The sequence below is a fragment of the Microtus ochrogaster genome, linkage group LG4 (assembly GCF_000317375.1).
Source record: "Microtus ochrogaster isolate Prairie Vole_2 linkage group LG4, MicOch1.0, whole genome shotgun sequence".
Classification (NCBI taxonomy): domain Eukaryota; kingdom Metazoa; phylum Chordata; class Mammalia; order Rodentia; family Cricetidae; genus Microtus; species Microtus ochrogaster.
This window is the reverse complement of record NC_022030.1, coordinates 63536912-63561244: the sequence shown is the minus strand read 5'-3', so window position 1 is coordinate 63561244 and position 24333 is coordinate 63536912. Positions and strand designations below refer to the sequence as shown.

General features: G+C 45.6%; 1 protein-coding gene across 1 annotated transcript in view; it reads left to right on the top strand.

Annotated features, from left to right (window-relative positions):
- Positions 1-24333, top strand: part of Trpm8 (transient receptor potential cation channel subfamily M member 8) — a 75827-nt gene that overhangs the window by 18410 nt on the left and 33084 nt on the right. The window contains exons 8-16 of the mRNA XM_005361717.2: positions 3891-4088; positions 8280-8382; positions 9653-9771; positions 11880-12170; positions 13662-13757; positions 15578-15707; positions 16115-16260; positions 19091-19203; positions 19747-19963. Of these exons, the coding sequence (XP_005361774.1) occupies positions 3891-4088; positions 8280-8382; positions 9653-9771; positions 11880-12170; positions 13662-13757; positions 15578-15707; positions 16115-16260; positions 19091-19203; positions 19747-19963 (1413 nt within the window). The remainder of the gene's footprint in view (positions 1-3890; positions 4089-8279; positions 8383-9652; positions 9772-11879; positions 12171-13661; positions 13758-15577; positions 15708-16114; positions 16261-19090; positions 19204-19746; positions 19964-24333) is intronic.

Sequence of the window (24333 nt, the reverse complement as noted above, 5' to 3'; positions counted from 1 at the left end):
TTTTTTAAGCTTTCAGGGCTTGAAGTATGCCATTTCTGACTTTCCTGACTTGGGGTTTCTGCCAAACTGTCTGATAACTCTAAAGGGATTGCCTTTGTGAGTCGGCATCTCTCCCTTCAACTTTAGATATTGCTTCTTTGTGAACTTGCATTCCAGTTGTAACTTGCAGTAGTAAGATTTTCTGGCAATATGCATTTAGGGCTTAAAAGACGTCTTGTGCTTGGATGTCCCTAATTTTCCCTAGTTGAACACACACACACACACACACACACACACACACACGCACACACACACACATGTATATATTGCTATAATGTCCCTGGATGGCTTTTTTGTACTTAAGTTTTAATTGTAGCTCCTTCTTCTCTCCCGCAGATTCACAGATTTGGTTCTTTATGATGTCCCAAATTCCCAAAAGCCACATTCATGAGCTCTCTTGACTTTGCCTTCTATATATCCTAAGGACTTTCATGAAGTAAGCAATGTCTTCTCATCATGTGTTGTTCCTTTACTAGACACAGGCTGCTCCTCAGCTCAGAGAGTAAAGAGTTGCACTCAGAATGGCAACTCTTCTGGGGATCCTAGACTCCATATGCAGGAATCTCACACCTAAGCCATGCTGCCCACATGGAGCTCCTGGATGACTCTGCCCGAGTGATATTGAGCATCTTGGCAAAGACTCCATTTCCCCACCCACATTGCAGGCTCTGTTGTTACAGTTGCACCTGCCGAAATGCAGGCCTCTGGCTCCTTAGAAATGAGCATCAGTGACTACATTAGCTAGTGTTTGGATAGGGTGCTTTCAGTGATCTTTGTTGTTGTTGTTATAGAAATAAGATCTTATAAGAAAATAATGTTCACCTTCTTTCTTTATTATTTTCATGCCCACCCCTTTTCCTTGCTTTAATTTAAAACTGGGGTTAGAATAAGCAGACCTACACACAGTAACCGTCTCTGGCCTAGCGACCAGAGCACACTGGAATTTCTAGTCCTTGCTAGCAAAAATTTTCTAGAATTGTAGAGGAACACTCACCATCTGGTATTTTTTTCTTATGGTGTGGCATTTAGTTTATTCATTCAATAGATAGTTATGAGATGTTTTGAGAGCTGCTTTTGAGACCGCTGTTGAAGAAAAAAAGACGCCATTCAGGAGTCTTTGAAAGAAAAATGTTTTTAAAGGAATTTCAGGGAACAAGTAAATTGATCTGTGAAATGATCACTGGATAAGTGTGGACAAAGCAGCCGTATGAAGAGGAGGTGGGGAGAGAGGGTGTGAAATAGACATCCCACTTAGGGCCGAGCCGTCTACCATCTCTCATTCTTTGCCCAGCTGTGGATGGGCTGGTCTCCGTGTTAATCGCCATCTCCTGCGAATAGACGCTTCTCCGATAAAGCTTGACTGACGCTCTAATCTCAGGGTGTAGCAGTGACTCATAGCAGTCAGTGTAACCCTATACCCAGTTACCAGAGTGACAGTCACAGGTTCTCCTTTAGGGCCTGGGTGTCTCCTCACAGGTTCCCGTTCCCAGTGACAGGATGTGGTTTCATCCTGTGGAGTAGGTCTTACCTCCAATCAGAAAGGGATTGCTAACTCCCATGACATTCATGCTTCTATTGTACCAGTGGGCATGTCTTGCCAGGCCGGTTGCTATTGTAGCCCCCAGGATTCATAGCTGGGTAAGATAGATGATTACTTTTCTACTCTGGTTGTGTATGCAACACTTCCCTGTAGTGTGAGTGTTAGTTAGTCAGTAGAGATGAGGCTTTCGGGTTAGCATTAGCTTGGTTTCTCTGTGTTCCATAGCTCGTGTGGGTGGTGTCTTTAGCAATAGGCTTACTGTCAAGTACAATACCCTGTAGTGTTTGGGGGTCTGTGGAACCTCACTGGCCAACTCCCTATAAAGGTAACCCATTCCCGTCCCTGGACTTTTAATTTATTAGCCTGTGGTGACTTGTAAGGCCTTTGTTGCCCACTTATTGGTTGGATAGAGAAATAGGGAATGACCAGGGAGGAGCTGGAGGAAGGGAGTGACCATACTCAAAATGCACTGTCTGAAATTCTTTAAGCACTGATAAATGAGAAAAAATAAAGAGGAGACAGAGAGTGGTAGCAGGTTAAAGATGTAGAGAGAGATGGTAAATGAGAGAGATGGATTGGGAGCTGGCTGCATGCCTATTCTTTCTCTGAAACTTAAGATTTGGAAAGATTTGTCCTAGGGTGAAGGGAAGAAGTTTCTTTTCCCGCTGCAACTTAATGGTGAGGGTCTCTCCAGTATCAACCACGAAGACCTGCGCCGCTTGTTCCCATTCCTCGGAAGCAGGGGCAGGAGATCAGGACGCTAACTAACATCGAACTAATGTTTCTTGGGCTCCTTGGCTCCACATCTTTTAGCTGCCACCCAGCACTTGCGCTTCTGTTCCTCTGGAGTTCTGAGGATGTGGACGGGCTGCCAGGCTGTCACACGCCTCATAGCCCCACACTCTTGGCAGGATGGGCTGTGTCTTCTCCACGGAAAGCCTTCAGCCTCTAAAGAAGGGGACTTTCAGGTTCTTCTGTGCCCACATGTAGCTTAATCCTTTGATCTTGAAGTCAGGCAATAAAGATTCTGAGGCCCCTCTTCCACCTCCTGAAGTTCTTGCAAAGAACACATCAGGGCAAGAGGTGTTTGTTCACAAAGCACATCTATTTCGCTTTCTTGCAGTAAGTGAAGGGGGGAATGATGGAGCCAACACAGTAACTGCTGGATGCTTTTAAAGTATTCCCAGGGCACTGATAGCTTCCTTTAGATAAGTTATCGATACAACTGTGTGGGATCAAACCTTCACAATTGCCACTTACGTGTCACACCAGTTTGGGGAGTGAACCATTCTGTACGTAAGGTGATTTTCAAGGTACCCTTGTATGGAAGGCATGAATTATCGCAGGGGTCCTTGTTGTGGAACATTTGTTTAACCAGGCAAAGAGGTGTTACATTGGTTTATGCTGCATTTGTTTAACTATGTAAAGATGTGTTGCATTTGTGTTAATTAAATAAAATTAACCTAGGCTCAGAGAGGCGGGGTTAGCAACTGGTTGACAGGAAGTAGCAGGGAAGAGTATATTTATTTTTTATCTATTTAAGTTGGGATGGTGTGGAAGGAGAGAGGCTTCTGGGAACACCAGCTAAGAAAGAAAGTTTGTTGCTACTACTCTCTACTCTAGGCTTTGACTTTCTAATTTTATTAGAATAGACTAGAATTCCCCTCCAGGCTATGGCCTGTGCAGTTGGGCCACTAGTAATAATAGTAGACTTTCATTTTCTCAGGATGTCAAACAACTGGTTCACTTCTCACATTCATAAAGCCACTGCAGTTGGTTCAATGTTGGTTTGAAATCAAAGCTGTTGAAGGAGCTGCAGTCTGTGTTCCTGCCATCCAGCTCCTGGCTGCCTGGCTAGCTTATGCCCCTAATAACAACACACAAACTGTATTCTTTTAAACACTGCTTGGCCCATTAGCTCTAGCCCTTACTGGCTAATTCTCATATCCCAATCAACCCATCTCTAATAATCTGTGTAGCACCAGCCTTACCAGGAAAGATTCAGCATGTCTGACCTGGCGGCTTGCTTCATCACGTCTGCCCTGGGGAGCGGCATGGCGTCTCTGACCTCACTTCCCTTCTTCCCAGCATTCTATTCTGTCTGCTCTACCCACCTAAAGGCTGGCCTATCAAACGGGCCAAGGCAGTTTTTTTTTTTATTAGTCAATGACCTTCCTCCATCACAAAGCTGTGGAGAGAAAAACAGTAAGAGGCATCAGAGCATCTTGTGATTTAGAGCCTCGGTCCTGAGCTGGGTTGTGTTGCTCATTGCTGCCCCCTCTGCATGTCCAATTCTTTCTCCCTTTCATAGGCCATCAACACCTCCATCAAAAGTAAGATCCCCTGTGTGGTGGTGGAAGGCTCCGGGCAGATTGCCGACGTGATTGCCAACCTGGTGGAGGTGGAGGATGTTCTGACTTCTTCCATGGTCAAAGAGAAGCTTGTGCGGTTTTTACCACGCACTGTGTCCCGGCTGCCTGAAGAGGAGATCGAGAGCTGGATCAGATCTGTGAGTCTGGGGAAGATGCTGGGGGTTCCTGGGATGGAAGAATGCCTCACGTTCTGTTGCTAGGTGCTCTTTACTAATTCCCACAGAGCGGGGCCTTAATGGCCTCCTTTAATTTACCTGAGAGGGTGGCTTGCTTTGTAAGCTTGATGGGATGGTGGGATCCAAAATGGTCAGACAACAAGCCCTTTCTAGATTAAGCTCCATTGTCTAAAATTTGCAGCCTAGAACCATGGTTGAATTTCACCTCTACAGCTGAGAGATAGCACCTGCACTGGGCCAGGCCTTGACTAGTAATGGCTTGTATGATCTCCTTAACGAGACATTGCATTTTTTAAATTTTTCTACCAAAGGGTAAAACTGGTAGCTTTGTAGGAAATTTCTTGCAGGTATTTTTTTTTTCAATCATATCTAAGTCTAGTACAGAATCAGGTGAATGGAGATGAAGATTGTAATTTATGGAAGGTGAAGGCAAAACTGAACAAAGAGGCTGAGAAGCAATTCAGCCGTTGGCATCCTTCCTTGTGCTGAGTCCCAGCGTGCACTGGTTTAGCACACACATCACGGTCAGTATGTGATAAACACTGGTCTGATCTCCAGTGAGTGTCATGCTCTGCAAAAAAAAAAAAAAAAAAAAAAAAAAAAAAAAAAAAAAAAAACAGATACCAGTGAAGAGAACCATCAAAGATCCAGCTAGGAAAGGTCAAACCTGCTGTCTATCCGGAGATAGTGAAGTGGTGGGGAGTGGCCAGGTCACTCATCCCTTGATAATCTTTCCACATGGAAATCCATAGGCAAAGGTGCTCACTCTCTGAAGTGGAAATACTGTATACCTGGATAGTTTTAGTTAATTTGTTGCATGTTGATTTCCCCTCTTGATGGAGGAAGGTCATTGGTTAATAAAGAAACTGCGTTGGCCCATTTGATAGGCCAGCCCTTAGGTGGGTGGAGTAACAGAACAGAATGCTGGGAGAAAGAAGCCGAGGCAGGCAGTAGCCATGATTCTCCCACTCCAGACAGACGCAGGTTAAGATCTTTCCTGGTAAGCCACCTTGTGGTGTTACACAGATTATTAGAAACAGGTTAGATCAATATGTAAGAGCTAGCCAATAAGAGGCTGGAACTAATGGGCCAGGCAGTGTTTAAAAGAATACAGTTTCTGTGTAATTATTTCGGGTAAAGCTTAACATGCGGGTGGCTGGGCGCTGGGAACGCAGCCCACAGCTCCTACTACACCCTCTCTATTTCCTGAGGTGGGTAAAAATAATTCAGTAGCCAGTATAAGAATACCCAGAGAGGAGGGAATAGAAAACTATTAGTTTGTCTACCTAACACAGACTTGGGTCCATCCCAGTAGATTTACTTTTTAACTCTTCTAAAAGTTGACACGTATCATCTGGTTCATGTTACATCCAAAAACCAGGACGGTCCTAATGGTTCCTCTATTCTTTATGAGGGATTTGGATTTCTACTTCAAGGAAACCATCGCAGGCAATTCATCTTAAGCTAAATGTCAGGCTAATTTGGCTGCCTTTGATTATATTATCATTCCTGTGATTCATATCTAATTTATATTCATATCTAATTAAATATATTTATTTCTAATCATGTCAACCAGAAGACATACATAAAAATGGAAATTACTCTGGCATTTTAGCTATGCATTCATATAGAGTTGTGAAATTAGTACAGATTTCCCAAAAGATCAAACTTGAGAGTAGGATTATTAATTAATAAATACGTAAATCAGTGAACTATATAAGCAGCCTACCAATGTAGTCTTGAGTGGCCTCACTAGTCATGTGGACGGCTGATCATCAAAGCTGAACACATCCTTTCTCTGTCTCTCCAAGAAATCCCTCTCCACCTGGGAGCTCCCCTTCTCCCCAACAGCTTTCTCACACTGTTCCACATACATACTTGGAGCCCACCAAGACCTTGACTTTCCATAGTATCTGAATATTAGCCATATACCATCCATTCAAACATCTAAAGCTATTTCATCTTCTGTTCATTAGGTAAGTTCTTATTATGTGTATGTCATGTGCTAGATTTGGTTTGGTCACACCAAGAATTGTGTGTATGTCAGAAATAGTCTATGGCCTCACATAGGGGATGTAAGTTGAAAAATACCTTGTGTGAAGTTATTATAAAAATCACTATATTTTTCCAACTGGAATGGGTGTGCATTAGTTGCTGTTATCTTTGCTGTGAACAGTGCCTGGCAAGGAATAACTTTAAAAAAAAAGGAAGGATCTATTTTAGCTCACAGTCATAGGGGCTACAGTCCATCACAGCAGCAAAAGCGTGGTGGCTAGAGCAGGAGACAGCCGATCACATTGCCTCTGTAGTTAAAATCGAGAGAGAGAAAGAGAGAGAGAGAGAGAAAGAGAGAGAGAGAGAGAGAGAGAGAGAGAGAGAGAGAGAGAGGAATGCTGATACTCAGCTCTCATTCTTCTTTTTATCCAGCCCTGGACCCCAGCTCACAGAATGGTATCACCCACATTTAGGCTGGGTCTTCTCCCCTTAACCCCATCTAAACATTTCCTTATAGACTTGCCTAAAGGTTTGTTTTCTAGGTGGTTCTAGATCCAGTCAAGTGGAGCACCATTATAAACCAGCATGGGGTATTCTGAAGAAAGATGGCATGGATAGAGATGGATGTGTTATGGTGTGGGGCTTTGTGGAAGGCTCTGAGATGAAGTGATGTGGAAACCAGTATCTGAATGATGGAGAGTGAATGGGGGGGTGAGGGTGGGCATCATGATGGTGGGAACTGTATGTACAAGGGTCCTGAGGTGAGAAGCTGACCCATAGGAAGAACTGAGTGATGGCAGAGAAGGTACAATTGTGAGCGGAAGCTGAAGCGCGTGTGAGAGTCCAGAACAGGCACCTCTCTGAGCACCGTTTTCAAGTTTGGGTCTTAATCAACTGTCATGAGATACCACCAAAAGCCCAGAAGCAAGGAGAAAATGAGATCTGGCTTACATCCAGGAGCTCTCACGCTGGTTGCAGCAGGCTCAGGGAGGGGGAGATGGGAACCCAGTTAGAGAGTCCTTGGAGCCCTCTCCAGGTCTGCTACTGTGCTTTGTATCTGTAGTTGCTTTCTTCTCTTTCCATTGCAAAGTCAAAGATGTCTTACCTCCACAGAGTTGCCCGCTTTACATGTGCTCCATAACCCTGGGCCCTAGATCTGTCTCCTTGCCAATCATTTGTCTCGGGATTCCTTTCCTTTGGCTTGAGCAAATTCCTGCATGCGTGGTGAAGAATCTTTCCTTCTTTGCTCATCTGTTCCTCTCCCTCAAAAATCCTCATGGTTGGTGTTTTGTTGAAACTCTGGTTGATCTCCTCCTGACCATTGGGTGCACATCTTTGGAACCCATATCTTCATCATCACTCTTCTCAATGAACAGAGGCCTTAAAAGTTCACCTCCTGATAGCCAGGCCCAAGAACTTTCTCAACCCCTTGCTACCTTCCTGAAGCAAGAGCCCAAGACCCCTGGTTTTTACCCTGTTGAGATCAGGAAGGTCCAGCTCTAGATTTTGCTAGGGAAATCACCATCATCTATAACTGAAGCTAACCAAAGCAGGCCTGATCCTCCCATAGAAGTTCTTCCAGGTAGAAGTTCATCCTTGCCAGTACCTGGAGCCTTGAAATTAGATGCCTTTTCAAAAAACCTGTTTCAAATTTAAATACTGCAGAAAAATCACAAAGGATAATATATTTATCTCTCATAAAGGATAATGTAAGCTATTGATATCTCTAGCACCAAGTCCTCCGGCTTCTTGTTTGTCATTAAACTATTTTTTCCTCCTCTTTCAGACTTTATGACCAACAACACTTAGGTTTCCACAGTCTTCTGTTGTCTGTTCTGCATTCATTTATTTACCAGACAATTGGTATCTTTAGTGTGTCAGGCTTTGTTTCATTCACACATACACACGTATATGCACATGTACACACACACACATACACACACAGATTTCAAAGTAGTATAAGGGAGGTCTGTTGAGAAGAAGGAAGGGTTTAGAGAGGGGGGAGGAAACAAGAGAGGATAATAGGGGGTCAGGATCAAAGTATATTGTATATACATATATGTATGAAATTGTGAAAGAATAGATACATTTAAAAGGGTCATGTTCCTCATGCTCAAGACCAATTGGTTGACAATATTCTTCCTGACCTATTACCAGCTCAAAGAAATTCTTGAGTGTCCCCACCTACTCACAGTTATCAAGATGGAAGAGGCCGGAGACGAGGTTGTGAGCAACGCCATTTCCTATGCACTGTACAAAGGTGAGTGGAGTCAGTTCCTTGGGAGTACAGCCTTGGAGGGTAAGATGACTGCTCTCTAAGGTGAATTTCACAGAAGAAATTTTATGTCATTAAAAGGCTGATCAAATGTAACCAAGGTCATCTGCAAATGCTGTTTCTAGCAGTGGTTTAAAGTACTTTTAAAGTCTCAGACCCCTTTAAATATGTTGTAAAGACTTTGTACCTGTGGGAGTGTGTGCATACATGCTTCACATGTACACATGCTCTGTCTCACACACACACACACACACACACACACACACACACACACACACACCTTATAATTCAACCTCAGGGGCTCACATATCTTCTGAAGCTAATGACTGACCACCAGGTAAAACAATTCTTTTTAGTCTTTGCTGTGTTAGAATTCCATCAAAGTGAGCTGGGTATGATGGTGCATGTCTTAAATCCCAGCCTCAAGAAGGCAGAGGCAGGTGGATTTTTGTAAATTTGAGGCAAGCCTGGTCTACATAGGACTATAAATTTGTCTTCCAGGAAAGCCAGAGCTATATAGTGAGACCGACCATGTCTCGGGAAAGAATTCCACCTAAGTGTAATTACCTATAGTAAGGAGCAAAGCCTTGCCTTCTGGATTGAAATACCTAATCAATAAATGTAAAGTATACAGAGAAGATAGATAGATAGATAGATAGATAGATGATAGATAGATAGATAGATAGATAGATAGATAGATAGATAGATAGACAGATGAGAAGAAAAAGTGGGGAGAGAAGGGAAAAGAAAGAGATTGAGTTGGAAATTGGGCCTGTAAGACCTGCCTCCCTTTGAACCACTTCCTCAAACTAAGCCATGACTCCTAAAGGTTCCACAGCTTCTCGGAACAGTGCCAGTAGCTAGAGACCAAGTGTTCAACTCCAGGAGCTTAGGGGGAACATTTTACACTCAAATCATAACAAATACATTGTTGCAATATGGTTCATTATTTTGTAGATTTAGATATAGGATAAGTCAGATACAACTTCAGAATATAATACTTATAGAGTCTCAATCTATAGAAATATCAATATATCCTAGTTATACTATACTCATAATGTAATAGAAAGATATGATGATCTGGGGTGATCACTACAGGCTTCTGGGCATGTGCAATGTAGATAAGAATAAGTGTGAATGACAGTTTCCTCTGATTCCAAGAGACCTGCTTTGACAAGTGGCTCTAATATTTGGAGGATATTAGTGGCCTGGCTTCCTTATGTGTGGCTATGGTTTTCTCCCTGCCCACTTTTAGCCTTCAGCACTAATGAGCAAGACAAGGACAATTGGAACGGGCAACTGAAGCTTCTACTGGAGTGGAACCAATTGGACCTTGCCAGTGATGAGATCTTCACCAACGACCGCCGATGGGAGGTAATGAAGCCTCTGGGAATATTCCTGGGTTAGCCTGGACATTGGTCTCAACAGTAGATGGTTGTGTCCAACAAGGTCATCAATCTAGAATCTTGTTAATGACTAATGATTGTTTTGTCCTAGCAGATAAGTGGTGTCCAGCCTCCCTTTCCTTGATTGTAGGATGGGATAATGATGTTGACTTAGTAGGTTTCTTGCAAACAGATAATCTAACCAAAGACTCTAATGTAAGCCATCCTAAATGTATAAATAATCCTGTTGCCAGGAGACGAGAGAAGATCATCTGGTCTGGAGCTATGGGTCTGTTGTCAGGAGTGGATGGGTTGAGGTATGGGGACCAGAGACGTGGGATTATTGATCTGGCTTGACTAAAAAGATCAAGGCAGCAACTTTCTTTTGCCCCTCCACACCCAGCCAAATTCAGATAACAGATTTGTCAGGGGTGGGAGGTAGGAGGGAAAGGTGGAATAGCTTTGCTGAGGACATCCACCAGTGTCTTAGAATGAGGCACCAGGAACTCCCTGCGTCAAATAAGTCCCCCCAATATGGAAGTTGCATGTGTAGTTAAAATCTTTGAGTTTCCAGCAGGTCACTTTTCTATATTTTCATGTTTTGAGACCCCATTTATGGGATACTGCTTGCATGCATCTAAAGTTCAATCAACCAACTGGGTGGCTCTGTTCAGAAGCACCAGTTAAACCATCAGACAGAGATTTACAAGGGCGCATCTTTGTGTTCAACTCTTCTCAATTAAGTGAAGTCATTAATGGGCAGTGAGGTTGTATTTGACTGTACATGTGTATGGATGGATTTGAAGGCTGGCATCACTCAAGCCGCCATCTCCAGCAGCCAGCTTCAGAAAGCACTCTCACAAAACCACTGTATCATCAAAGACCAAGATTTGATTTACATTAACATATGATCAATTTTAATGAGCGTAGTGAAAGTAGTAATGGCTCATGAATTTTTGAGTTATTCATCCCTTTAGCAAACATTGTCTTGCGTTTGGTCTTTGCACCATAATGAACCCCATTACACATCACAAGGCTTTCGTTAATGGAGGGCAAGTAGAGCTGCGAGTGCATTAATTAATTGGTTCATAAATAAATCCCTCTGTGTACATTGTCCTATTTAAATAAGGTCAGGTGGTAAATAAGCTCAAACACATAATAGCATTATACATTTAATTTTATTAACTCAGCTGAAGGTGGTTAGGATGAAGGGCATAGTGGGTAAGGGTTTGAGTGCTGGAGTGGGTGTCTGTGTGTCCTTGGGCAAGGTTCTCAACTACATACTGGGTCAGTTCCCTTTCACAGTGCCATGCTGAAGCCAGTTCATACTGGTTTGCAAAAACTAGCTGCTAAATTTTTCAGAGATTTTGGGGGAGTTACTTGTTGACTATAGTCATGAGAAATCACATAGTGTAAGTTTACATAATAACTAAGGTTCTCAGTGTGGTCCTAGGACAATTGCTATGAATCCAAAGCCAGCATGGATTATGTAGTGAGTTTCAGGCCAGCCTGGGATACCACGCTAAGATGCTGTCTAAAACCAAATAAGAAGAAAACAGAAAGGATTCTTGGAAAAGCTCTGTAGGATAACTTTTACTAGGGACTAAGATAGTATTGATCCAGAGTCCAGGGACTCACTGCTGTGTCACAGTCCAGATCCTTACTAGACAGTATGTGGCTTGATGGGTTCTGTTTTGACAATTGTCGCTGTAGAGAAGGTCAGAGTTCACCTAGGGGGGCATCAGATCCCACAGTGTGTACTGTAGCACCGGCAGTTGGTTCACAGTCAGTGTCTACTGTAGACGCCCACCGTTGGCTTCTGCTCCCTGATGCTTTTCATGCCGCGTGCCTGCATCAGCTCCTGGCCCGTGTCGCTTCAGTGGGCATGCTATCTCCACCTAAGAAAGAGCCCAGGTCACATTCAAAGTCTCCACCTTGGTGTTCGCCCACCTAGAGGCTGAAAAGTGAATTTTATTGTCAAAGCAGGATGGAGAGAGAAGCTGGAGATCCTAGGACTCTATGGCTGAAATACAGAGACACCTTGTGTTTTCTTTATCCATCTCACAGTACATGCTCTCTCCTGCTCTTTCTCTTCAGTCGGCTGACCTGCAGGAAGTCATGTTCACGGCGCTCATAAAGGACAGGCCCAAGTTTGTCCGCCTCTTCCTGGAGAACGGCCTGAATCTGCAGAAGTTTCTCACCAACGACGTCCTCACGGAGCTCTTCTCCGCCCACTTCAGCACCCTCGTGTACCGGAACCTGCAGATCGCCAAGAACTCCTACAACGACGCGCTCCTCACCTTTGTCTGGAAGCTGGTGGCTAACTTCCGTAGAAGCTTCTGGAAGGAAGACAGAAGCAGTCGGGAGGACTTGGATGTGGAACTCCATGTACGTAATGGTAAAAACAGTGGAGCTGTCTGAATTTAGTCCTTTGCTTCCATATTTCCGTTTCCCAGAATTCTGTTCTCTGCCTCCATCTTTCCCATTCTCTTCCTGATTGCCCTAAAGCAGCTAGAAGGGTGGCATGCATTTTCTCTACCATCTTTCCAAAAGAATAAAGTCACTGGTAAGTTTTCTGACGTCTTGCTCTAGTCCCTGGCTCTGTTTGGATCCATCATTTCTAGATCACAGGGCTTGTGTGACACACTTTCCGAGGCTATTTGATGGGGAACGGGGACAGACAGATGGCTTTCTGCTCGGGGTTCAGCTCCCTGCTGCCCAGGTGAAAGAATGAAGGGCTGCCAGTAGTTTTGTGGACAAATGGAGTCGTGGATATTTCCGCTAGGGCAGATGTGAGTGCTGCAGGGTTCCTCTCTGCATATGGGCAGGTCCAGTTCCATCAACAGCATCATCAGTCATAACCAGCATTTGCTCTGATCAGTGTTCCAGGGCTAGCGAATGCCCCGATTGCCCCTCACCTAAAGGAGACTATTCAGGAGCATGGCGCAGTGAGCTTCTGGCAACACAGCCATGGCCGCCTGCTTGGCCATGTGCCTTCTATTGGCCTCTTTCTTTCCTGACTTCATTTCCTCACTCTCTAAATAAAAAACTTTGCTCAAATTCTTATCTCAGGATTGCTTCTGGGGAAACCTAAACTAGATCGTCACCACTTGAGCTCTGAGATTTGTGTCATTAGCATTTGTAGCTGAGATTTTTAAGTGTGTGTGTGTGTGTGTGTGTGTGTGTGTGTGTGTGTGTAAATGAGCTCAGTGTGTGGTTGAATTGAAAGTGTGTATCTTCTGTTTGACATTATTTATGTTAAAATTTGAAACACAGTACATACCTGGGGTTCACATGTGCAGTGTAGAGTTTAGTCAAACCAAGAGGGGAGCTGTAGGAGGGGACACACACACTTTCCATCGGAAAACATTTATTGAAGATACAGAATCTTAAATGTGAGCTAGACCTCCAATCTTTGAGTGACAGCCCAAAGAAGTGAGCACGCTTTACTTGCTGACGATTGGCTACAAGGCACAGGAGAGTTTTATTCCATCTGACCACCTTTCTTCTCCCTCTGCCTGAGAAACTGATCTGTGGAATGGAGAGGAATCGCTTTTCTCCACGGTGCATCAGAAGTCATTTAGTCTCTGAACTGCTCTCGGCTCCCCTCCCCCGCTTTTACCTTCCCACACAGTTGTACTTTGTCTTTGATGCTGGATGAAAGATTTTGTGTCAAATCACACCACCTGCTGAGTGACAGTGAGCAATGAGAATCACACCACTGTGCTGCTAAAACAGACTCAGCCCCCAAGTCCCAGAGGTCTCCGAGCAGCGGGCCTGTTTCTCATGCTTTCCGACTACCCCATCTCATTGTTAAAACAGTGCACCGAAAGTGGGTTCCATTTGCATGTGGTGACCCCATGTTCTCACCCCTCTCAGGATGCATCTCTCACCACCCGGCACCCCCTGCAAGCGCTTTTTATCTGGGCCATCCTCCAGAACAAGAAAGAACTCTCCAAGGTCATTTGGGAGCAGGTAAACGTCCAGGCCCACACGGAATTGATGCCAAATGCATGCTGTGTCCTAGGAGTCTGGTATAACCTACACTCATGCCTAGTTTAAAACTTGGGGCATCTGGTGCCCAGGACCATGCCTGTGCCTCTGTCTGCACGTCCTTGGAGGTGTGCCTAGGATGGGTGGTCCCCGGAAAGGTAGGGTCCCCCAGTCCACTCCTGCTCCCCAGGTTCCTCTGCATGATTTTTTCCCCCAAGTATAAGGAGCTCTGAAATGTAACTTAAGAAATTAGTTTCTGGTCCCCAATTCAATACATACTATTGCCATTGCCCTTGGTTACTTCCCAGAGGTTGAAGCTACTACATACCTATTGATGAAGAAACTGCACACTTTGGACATAGGACCTGGAAGACTTGAGGTGGATGTGATGTGGAAACCTACTTCCATAGGTCTAGCTTCCATAGTATCTGAAGGTGCTAGACAAGCGGCCAAGGGAGGGGAGCAATCAACAACCCTCCCTAGCTGTGATGCCCTTGAAACATAACCACATGCAGAATGACAAGATATCCCTCAAGATGCAATGGTGGTGTTAAGAACTTGGCGATAACCAACATCTGTCTAATTGGAGAGAAGACCTTTTTAACAAGAGGTCAAATCATGCCTGGCACTATAAACATAGTCAGCTGCCTAGGGGCTAAGTCATGGGTCTCAGAGGAGAGCCTCATACCCTGGTTTTCCTAAACCACAATTATTTCTAACTGCATTGTAAGTCCTTACCCTTAGACCCACAGAGAAGTGTACCCCTCATCAAAGAAATCTTTCTTTCCAAATCTTACTTTGTTTTCGCCAAATCATTTAGCTGCAAATTTATTCACAATATTAAGACAAAAAATTAAACAAATCACATGGTCAATAGTTAAAACTCAGGTCTGGTCTGTTATTTTAGAATAGAGAATTATTGGATCCTCAGTGATGTAACAAAAATGTCTTATGCTTTTAACAATACAGGCTTGTAGGAAGTAGAATTGTATTGGGATGATTTGGGAACTTTAGAACGTTATCAACTATGGTAAGAGACAACAACCTCAGCCAAATTAAGATGGCAGATTTCAAACTTTAATTAAGCACTACCCAGTTAAATATTCAATTCACTTCTGAACTACATATACAATTTAAAAGGTTCCCTATATACACTAAATTAAAATTTATTTACTGATTAAAAAAGAAATTAATTTCTTAGCCCTTACCTCACATGCACAAGGTCTTAGGTTTGATCCCCAGAACTAAGTAATAATAAGATTAAAATAAAAACAATGATCTCTAGCTTATTCCCATTATGAACCGGAGGTAGGACCTATAAAAATTCTGCTTAAAGTATTTATTGAGACTTTTCTCTGTGGTTTGGTACATCACGGTTTCTATAAATACGGACACCTGTGCTTCCGTATGCACTTCTGTCCTTGACTGCTGAATTCAGACACAGCATTGAAGACACATGGTGCAGGTCTTCAATGTTCTTATTTTCCCTCCCTGTATCCTGGCTGTTATAGTATGATAACGTTGAGATAAGGGTCAGTCAGGCTTCCTGCCATCAGAGGCTGAATGGCCCCCAATACTTACCCAGGTGTTTTCTTTTTAGACGCTGATTCTCCCTACAAGACCACTGATAGTTTACTGAGGTCCAAGTCTGTTCCAAGCTCATCTCAGACTTGACTTGGAATCACAATGAGTAGTTGACTTTGCCATCTCCTGCTTGTGTCTATTCTTTTCAAAAGTTAATGTCAATGCTTCAAGAGACTATGAATTAACCAACATTTCCCCATCCCTGCACCCCCTTAAAGACCAAAGGCTGTACTCTGGCAGCCTTGGGAGCCAGCAAGCTTCTGAAGACCCTGGCTAAAGTCAAGAATGATATCAACGCTGCTGGGGAATCGGAGGAACTGGCCAATGAATATGAAACCCGAGCTGTGGGTGAGTGTCCCATGTCTGCCATGATGTCTCACTCAGAAGGCTTGGGAGGGAAATGGAAGGGGGGAGGGGCTGTTTTAGGTAAGGAGGGACAGAGGATCCTGAGGTCTTCCCTGAGAGCAAGGCCCTTCTGCCTGTGTCCAGAACCTATCAGAGAGGGCCCTCCCTAGGTGGTGGAGGCAACTCAGTTCCATAAGCATGTAACAACACCCTCTACATAAAGAGCCCTGCCGACTATGCAGTGTCTAGAGGAAACACCCATGTAGCAAGGGTGACATTTGGTCAGCTTTCTCTCTGCCTTCTGTATGCCTGGGTCCTCATGACCCATCTGTTCAGAGTTTGATGGGGCTAGGCAGGCCAGGTTCCATGTCTACCAGCTGAGCCCAGCCCTCTTCTCCCTGACGATGCAGAGCTGTTCACTGAGTGCTACAGCAACGACGAGGACCTGGCAGAGCAGCTGCTGGTCTACTCCTGTGAAGCCTGGGGCGGGAGCAACTGCCTGGAGCTGGCGGTGGAGGCCACAGACCAGCATTTCATTGCTCAGCCTGGGGTCCAGGTAAGCGAAGGCCGGGCCCTGAAAACTGTGCCCAGGAATGTGTCTGACAGTAGCATTAAGGACATGGCATTAGGAGTCCACCTTCCTCATCCCGTGTAAAAGCCATTGAGGGGTTCCCTGGGTGACAATGTGAAAGATGAGGAGACATAGGCTTTTGTGAAAAGCCTCACCTCAAGAGACGGCACGGGAGTGCACTGGTCAACTCTCCACCGCTGTAGCCAAATGCCTGAGGTGATAACCTTAAAAAGAGCAGAGGTTTAGTTGGGTTCACAAGGTTTGAAGGTTTTAGTTCGTGCTTGGCTGTGCCCATTGCTTCTGAATACATGATGAGACAGGGCATTATGGCCACAGCTGCGGTAGAGGTAGACACCTCTTTGGCAGCTAGGAAGCAAAGAGGTGGGGGGCAGAGGAGGAACCAAAGTCTCTTCGAGGGAGTAGCCCCCAGTAGCCTAAGACATCCCCCTTAGTCCCATCTTCTTAAAGATTGAACCACCTTCCCAAGTGTCACACTGGAAACGATGCCTTTAGTGATGGATCTTGGGAAAATATCTAAGACCCAAATCACAGTGTGGTGCCTAGCTTTAATTGTCAACTTGACATACTGTAGAATCATCCAGAAGGAGTCTCAGAGAGACATTGTCTAGATAGGTTGGTCAGTGGGTGTATCTGTGTGTGTGGGGGGGGGGTGGTTGCCTTGATAGCCTTAGTTGATGTGGGAAGACCCTGCCCACTATGGGTGGTACTATTTCCTAGTTTTGGATCCTGGACCTTAGATGAATAAAGAAATCTAGGTGAATATTAAATACACATTAATTTCTCTCTGCTTTTGACTGTGGGTGTGATTGTGCCTCAAGTTCCCTAAAATGATGGACTGTAATGTGGGACTGTGTGCTAAAATAAACCCTGTCCTCCCAAAGGTGCTTTTTTTTTTGTTTGTATGTATTATTTTTATTTTTTAATCACAACAGCAGAAATGAAGCTAAGACACATGGCAAGGAGGAAGAATTCTTTGGGCTTCCACCAAGCAAATAGTACAACATTGTAATGATGAGCTGTCTCTGGGTCCCTCTGCCAGGGCCTTAGCCCACTAAAGCAGATGTTATATGATGGATCCCAGTTTCTATCTGTGAAATGGGCACAGTCATGCCTATTAGGTATTTCTCTGTGACAAAATGTATGACAGAGGCAACTTAAATGAGGACAGACATATTTGGGCTCACAGTTCCAACCCAGTGCAGCAGAGATGGTGCTGATGCTGCACTCCTGTGGATCAGAGGACTGTAAACTGGCTTAGGGGTAACTCTACAAGGCCCACCCTCCGTGGCCCACCCCACCAGCCAGACCTGAGAGCCTGTGGGGGATTTCTTGTCCAAACAGCAGCAGCTGCGGTTGTCAGAAAGTTGCTATAGTGATGCCATGAAATTCTGTATGAAAGGGAAGGTCGGCTGTGTCAGCTGCTGCCACTGTGGTCATCACGGTTATCACGAGTGATGGAGGAATCATGAGACTGGCGGGGCTGGTCCTGAGGCAAGTTAATCAGGCAGCAGTTTAACTGCACCCACAGTTGCCCTGGGACACTGTAGGGCTGATCAGGCAGGGATGGGGGGAGAACCATGCCTGTAACGTGTTTCCTCTGCACCATGCTTGTGGAGGTGGGCGTAATTCGTTTTATTTTGAGGACTCAGGGCTCAGAGAGATCCTGGAATATTTCCCATGCTTGCTTGCTAGGAAGTAGTGGCACCAGGATTTGATTCTCTGTGGATTGCCTCCAACTTCAGACTTTGCGTTATCCCGGGTGGCTTTCAGTGAAGTGGTTTGCTCTAGAGGTGAGCTAGAGATGACTAGCAGGTGGTGAGCTGGGGCAGGGAGAAACAGACATGATGTGCTCAGAAGGAAGGTGGCCCTTGGAGCTCTTGGGAGCCTCTGGGTCCCTTGTAGAGCCCGCTGCAAGTCTCAGGGTGTTTATAATTGCAATGTGCTCCTTTCTTGGTGCTCTTTCTGGGGTCTAGCTTGGCCCCTCCTCAGCCAAGCACATATCTGTGGAGTAACCCCATGAAGATATGGCAGGGAGCACAAGAGAAGCCCAATAGGAGAGCAGATGCAGAACTATGGCCATAGTACACCATTCCCAACCCTCTTAATGGCAATGAGTGGGCTTCAGTTTTCCTTCGCTCTGCCCTCTATATGCTAGGCCCCACCTGGTTGGCTTGTTTTGTTTTTCCAGCTGTGGGCTTCTTTGATGTGGTCCGGTCCCTTATCCCCACACCTATCTTTTGGTGGTAATATGGCTTTCCAGTTTCCACCATCATGGAAGCTCTTCCTGCCCCACTTTCAGGGGCTGGCACAGTGGTCAGGGGAATGTGTCTCCATGCATACCACCTCGACTCTGTCAGTCTCTCTTTTCCCAGCTTCCTTTTAGCTTCAGAATAAGAGCATCCATCTGCTTCCAGACAGGAATCTCTGGGGACTCTACAGATTGCATTGGCCCTGGCTTTAAACTTAGCAGTCACTGAAGACTCATACTTGTTTAAGCTTACACAAATAAGAGTCATAGTAGTTAAAAATTCATAAGCTTAGTGAGTTTCACTCATGTAACACTCTCTTTTAAAGCCAATAGAATTGAATTTAGAAAAAAAAAAGACTCGAAAATCAAACAGAATTTTAAGTTGCTTCTTCATGCCTTAGGATCCGGATAACATTTAAAAATTAAAGACATTAATATAGGGGTAAATATTTCTGGAATGTGCAGGGATGGGAAGAATGACTGTGTCCTGTCCCTCCTATACTTAAATCAATAAGGACTGTGTTCTCTGTCTCTGTTTCTCTCTAGAATTTTCTTTCTAAGCAATGGTATGGAGAGATTTCCCGAGACACAAAGAACTGGAAGATTATCCTGTGTCTATTTGTCATCCCCCTGGTGGGCTGTGGCCTCGTATCATTCAGGTGTGGACTGGGGCATCTAATCGTGTGTGTGAGCATCTGTGGTGTGTGTGTGTGTGTGTGCATGTGCATGCATGTGCATGCATGTGTGTGCGTGTATGTGTTTGAGCATTTGTGCAAATGGTTGTAAGCCTAGAACTTAGAACATCCATTATGGCATCTGTGTGCGTGGTCTGGCATCTTCCCTGGATTTTTCTGGGTTGGATTTCAAGCAGGTGGGCCTGGGGTCATCTTCAGTATCTTAGACTGAATTTGGATTCTCTGATCAACTAAAAAAGAAACAAAGACAGAACAAAACAAACGAACAAAAACAAAGGTTGAGTTTTGGTTGGGTCAGCATTTCGATCCAGTTTTCCCTGTTTGTTCCTAGTCTGTGGTGGGTAGCACCAGTGTGTGTGTGTGTGTGTGTGTGTGTGTGTGTGTGTGTGTGACTGTATCTGTGTATATGAATATATGTGAGTAAGTGAGAGAACGTGTGTCTGTTAGATGTATCAGTATGTGTGAGTGTGTGGATGGTGACTCTGCCCCACCTCTGCCTTGGTCCAGGAAGAAGCCCATTGACAAGCACAAGAAGCTGCTCTGGTACTATGTGGCCTTCTTCACCTCGCCCTTCGTGGTCTTCTCCTGGAACGTGGTCTTCTACATTGCCTTCCTCCTGCTGTTTGCTTACGTGCTGCTCATGGACTTCCACTCTGTGCCGCACACGCCAGAGCTGATCCTCTATGCCCTGGTCTTCGTCCTCTTCTGTGATGAAGTGAGGCAGGTGGGCAAGTGTTGCGTCGCTCTCCCCAGGGAGATGACTAAATGTCTGCTCACCCTGGATAAGACACTGACAACATACCAAAGAGATGATTCCACAAGTCTAGTGTAAGGAACCGGTGAGCTTACTGGGGTGACTGACGAGAGAGTGGCTGACTCAAAGGCAGCTACAGCATCAAAAGTCCACCCAGGCAACTCACAAACGCTGCATCTCTGGAACTCAAAGGCTAATTGGTGGACAAATCACTCCACCAATGTCTCCTGCCCCAGCACCTGCTATTGTTCACATACAGCCTCGGGGAGGTGCCTGTAACTTTCCCAGTCCCCCCAGCCTCTGTGCTACCCCAGGAGACGATGTTTCAATTGGAGGAAAGGGTTACAACACTGGGCACTTCCTCAAGGTGTCTTCAGTGGGTAGCAGCTTCCTGACATCACTGTCAATCAGAACTGTTTCTGAACTACAAATGCAGTCATTAAGTTGCAAATAAATTCTTCCCAGGTGACAGTCTATGGACCTGAAGGTGATTTTCAAATCCTGAGCACCGCAGTGAGATCTCTTAGCATTGAATTCATGCTGTGTCCCTAACTAGTGTTAACTGATGGACATGGCTTAGCCAGGGAAGGTGCCTTACTTAGCTTTGATTGCCAGCTTGACACAGCCTAGGGCCATCTGAAGGGAGCCTCAGCAGAGGAACCCTCTAGATAAGATTGGCAGGTGAATATGTCTATGGGAGGATTGTCTTAATAGCTAATTGATGTAGGCGATCCCAGCCCACTGTGGGCAGCACCATCCCTAGGCAGATGGTCCTAGGCTGTATAAGAAAGCCAGCTGGGCATGAGCTTGTGAACTAGCAATGCTCCTCCATGTTCCTGTCTCTGCCTTAGTTTTCCTCAGCAATGCAGTGTGACCTGGAAGTATAAGTCTGTAACATGAGGGGGGCCTGTTTGTTTGGGGTTTCTGTCTCGCCCTTTACCCCACAACTGTTTAACCCTAAAGAAAATCACATATAGGTCTCCATAAATTATAAGCTGATTGGCCCATTAGCTCTAGCCTCTCACTGGCTAACTCTCACACCTTGATTAACCCATTTTTCTGATCTATGTTAGCCATGTGGCTCAGTACCTTTTTTTCAGTGGGGCAGATCACATCCTGCTGCTTCAGTGGTCTGGGCAGGAATGGGAAGAATCAACTTCCTCCTTCCCAGAATTCTCTTGTTCTCATTACATCATTTCTACTTCCTGTCTGGTTTTCCCGCCTATATTTCATGCCTGGCCAATCAGCATTTATTTAAAACATGATTGACAGAATACAGACAATTCTCCCACACCATAAGTCAAACAAATCCTTTTCCCCCCTGAGTTGCTTTTGGTTAGAAAGTTTTATCAGAACAACAGAAATTAGCTAGGACAGAGGAGGGGCGTGTTTGAGAGACCTTGGCCTGAGTTCTTCCATCATCAGGAACCTTCTGTGTGCTCCCCTTCACCACCATCAGGGGCAGCTTGCTGAGTAACTGGGGACCTGGGGGCTTGATCATCTTGAGCACCCTAATGCCTAGCAGTCAAGTCTTGCCATAATCCCTGTGGGTTCTTTATGGTCCATGTGTGCAGTTTCTTGGAATGTGCACACTTGGGGATCCTTTTTCCACCCCTGAATCCAAACGACCCCAGGTTCCATGGAGCAGGGACTTACAGAGGTAGCAGATGTTGAAGAAATTCATGCTAACAGTGAAGGTGGCAGTGTCCTGACCCATGATGAAAACCGGTCTCAGGAAGCCCTTTCAGATTCTGCTGTCATTCTGTTGTCTCTTCTGGACCTGAACCCTAAGGTTAAAATATATTCCATGGAGCAAGCATGTGCTAGGTATACAGCTTGTGGGGTACCTGAGTATACAGCAGAAGGCCTGGTGGCGGAAGAGATTTGAAAGGGCAGCAATGCTGCTCATGCCCTGGTAGGGCCCCGACTAGTCTACGAACACTATGTTGGCTTACATTCCCATGCCATCTCTCTCAGATAGATCTTTATGTGCCTTCTCCAGGACTCCTGGGTTGCGAGGGGTTCTGGGGGCCTGTTTATGTATTCTCAGCATGGGTATGTCTTGATCGATTAGTGATTATGGGTGTGGGAGCTGGGAGGGGCCCTGGCACTGGTGCCCATGTGTACTTGTCTTCTTGACTAGTTGGTAAGCAGTGTGGAGGTGGAGGAAGGAAACCCCAAGACACACAAGATGGATTGGGTAGCAGTGTACTGCCTATAATTCTGGAGGGTTAAAGACCAAGATAAGGGTATAGGACGGGTGGTCCCACTTAGTACTAAGAAGGAAACAGTTCTGTCCTATCCCCTGGCTTCTGGAAGTTTTCTGGCTGTCTTTGCCATTCTGTGCCTCGTGGATGTGATGCTTTGACCCCTGGCATCATGTCCATATGGTGCTTCCCCCCATATGTGCAGGTGTGTCCTAATTTCTCCACTTCCTGGGGACAGCAGTCACGTTGTATCAGGATTCCATCTTCACCTGTCCAGGTCCATCTGCAGTGACCTGATTTCCAGACAAGGTCACATTCCCAGGTAGAGGGTTGAGGACTTCAGTCTGCAGGTGTCGCTGGGCCCACAGCCCTTCCGTGTGGACTCTGTCTCTGTGGCCAGCCTTTACTCCCAGGTTCCCTTATGGCTTCTGATGTGTCAGCAGAGAGGGGCTGAGGGGTTCTGTGTGGAAATCAGCAGTTAGAGAAGAGCTTCCTGGGTTAGAGGGTCAGTTGACTTATGGCTAATAGGGAATTAAGTCATGAGGATTGGGTTGGGAGAGGGAAAGAGGGACAGAGAATTAAAGGGTAGGGAAGAGTTGCAAATAGATTGTAAGTAATGGGTAGTAGTTTGGCTTCTTAGTTCTGTCCTTTTTGGGGGGTGCATTTCCTACTGAAGAAACTTCTGAGAGAAGCAGAAGCACAAATGGGGGTGTCTTCTCTTGTACTGACCCCACCAGGGAGTCCTCTGAGTGCCCCAGGTCCTAACACATGCTCCTGTAGTCCCCAGAACAGCATCAAGTGGGAACAGTCCACTTTAGACTTTAATTTGCTATGTATCTCTGAAGCCAGAGCTGGTATCTTCTTGTTGCTGAGATTGTTGTGTTAATACAGGAAGGGACATGCAGGGTGTACCTAAGTCACTCCTGAGGGTCACCTGGTCAGCTACTAAAGCCAGAGAGGAGGAGAGAGGAGGCCCAGTCCTCTCTCCCTTTTGAACAGAGAAACCCAGGTGGCTTTTTTTTTCTGGTATACTTGATAAAACAGGAGCCAGTCTGCAGACCACTGCTGTAAAGTTTTGTCCTTAAGCAATATGTCACTAGAGGGCGCTGTTTCCCTTCCTTTCTGTAGAACCTTGTCTTTGGATCCCTAAACTGGGTTGGTTTTCAAGGAAGAGGTCTGCAGACCTGTGCAGTCTTACCAGACAAGAGTCACAGTTGTTCCGGAAGGCCCCCTCAACAGGACTTTTTTAGATTGTATCTGGGCCTCAGACACCCACTGCTCTCCGCTGACGAGTGATGTTGGGTGCTCACACTAATTGGGGATATCTAACCTAGGCAGTCAACAGTGCACACACAGTTAGCTCACTCCTAGTGGATGTTTGATTAAAAGGTGGTAAGCACCACCCCACCTTCTCTGAAAGTTCCTCTAGTTCTGAAGCCGTCACAGCGTGGAGGAGACGATGAACACATCCTGGTGTTTCATGAGCGCAGCTTAGCCTTACCTGAAATCTTTCCTCCCTGTAGTGGTATTCTATTGGCCCAGGGTTCATGTAGCTATCATTCCTGTAATACAGGTCAGGCTTCTGGAGTCCCTTAGACGAGGAAGGGCTGGGACAGTACGGATCAGCATGTACCAGGCTACCAGCAGGGACGTCAAGGAGAACAGGTGGGCAGGGCAGGTGCTAGCCACTCTCATCTTAGCAGGCACGGAGTAGCCAATGGCTGTTGGTACCCCGAGGGTCAGCACTGCAACGACAAAAGGATGCTCCTGTGTCCTCCCAGGGTCCTAACCTTGAACCAGTCTCCCCACAGTGGAACATGGTCTGAGCCAGGCTGTGCAGGCATGGGGGGGGGAGGTCATCATTCCGAGGTTATCTGGTAATGCTCCCCTCCTTTGTCCACTCAAGTGGTGTGTCCTTCCTCCCTCAGCATTTCAGCTTGGGGGATATTGGTGGATCCTAGAAACCCTTCACTCCCAGGATGGGCACCTTAGCCACCCCGTCTAGGCCTTGGGGTCAGGGACCAAGTAGGGAACAGGATAGCCAAGTCCCAGATAGACCCAGATGGATGAGTTCATGGGAACACACGAACATTCATCTTTTATAGGAGTCAGTACCACACTTCACTGAATCCA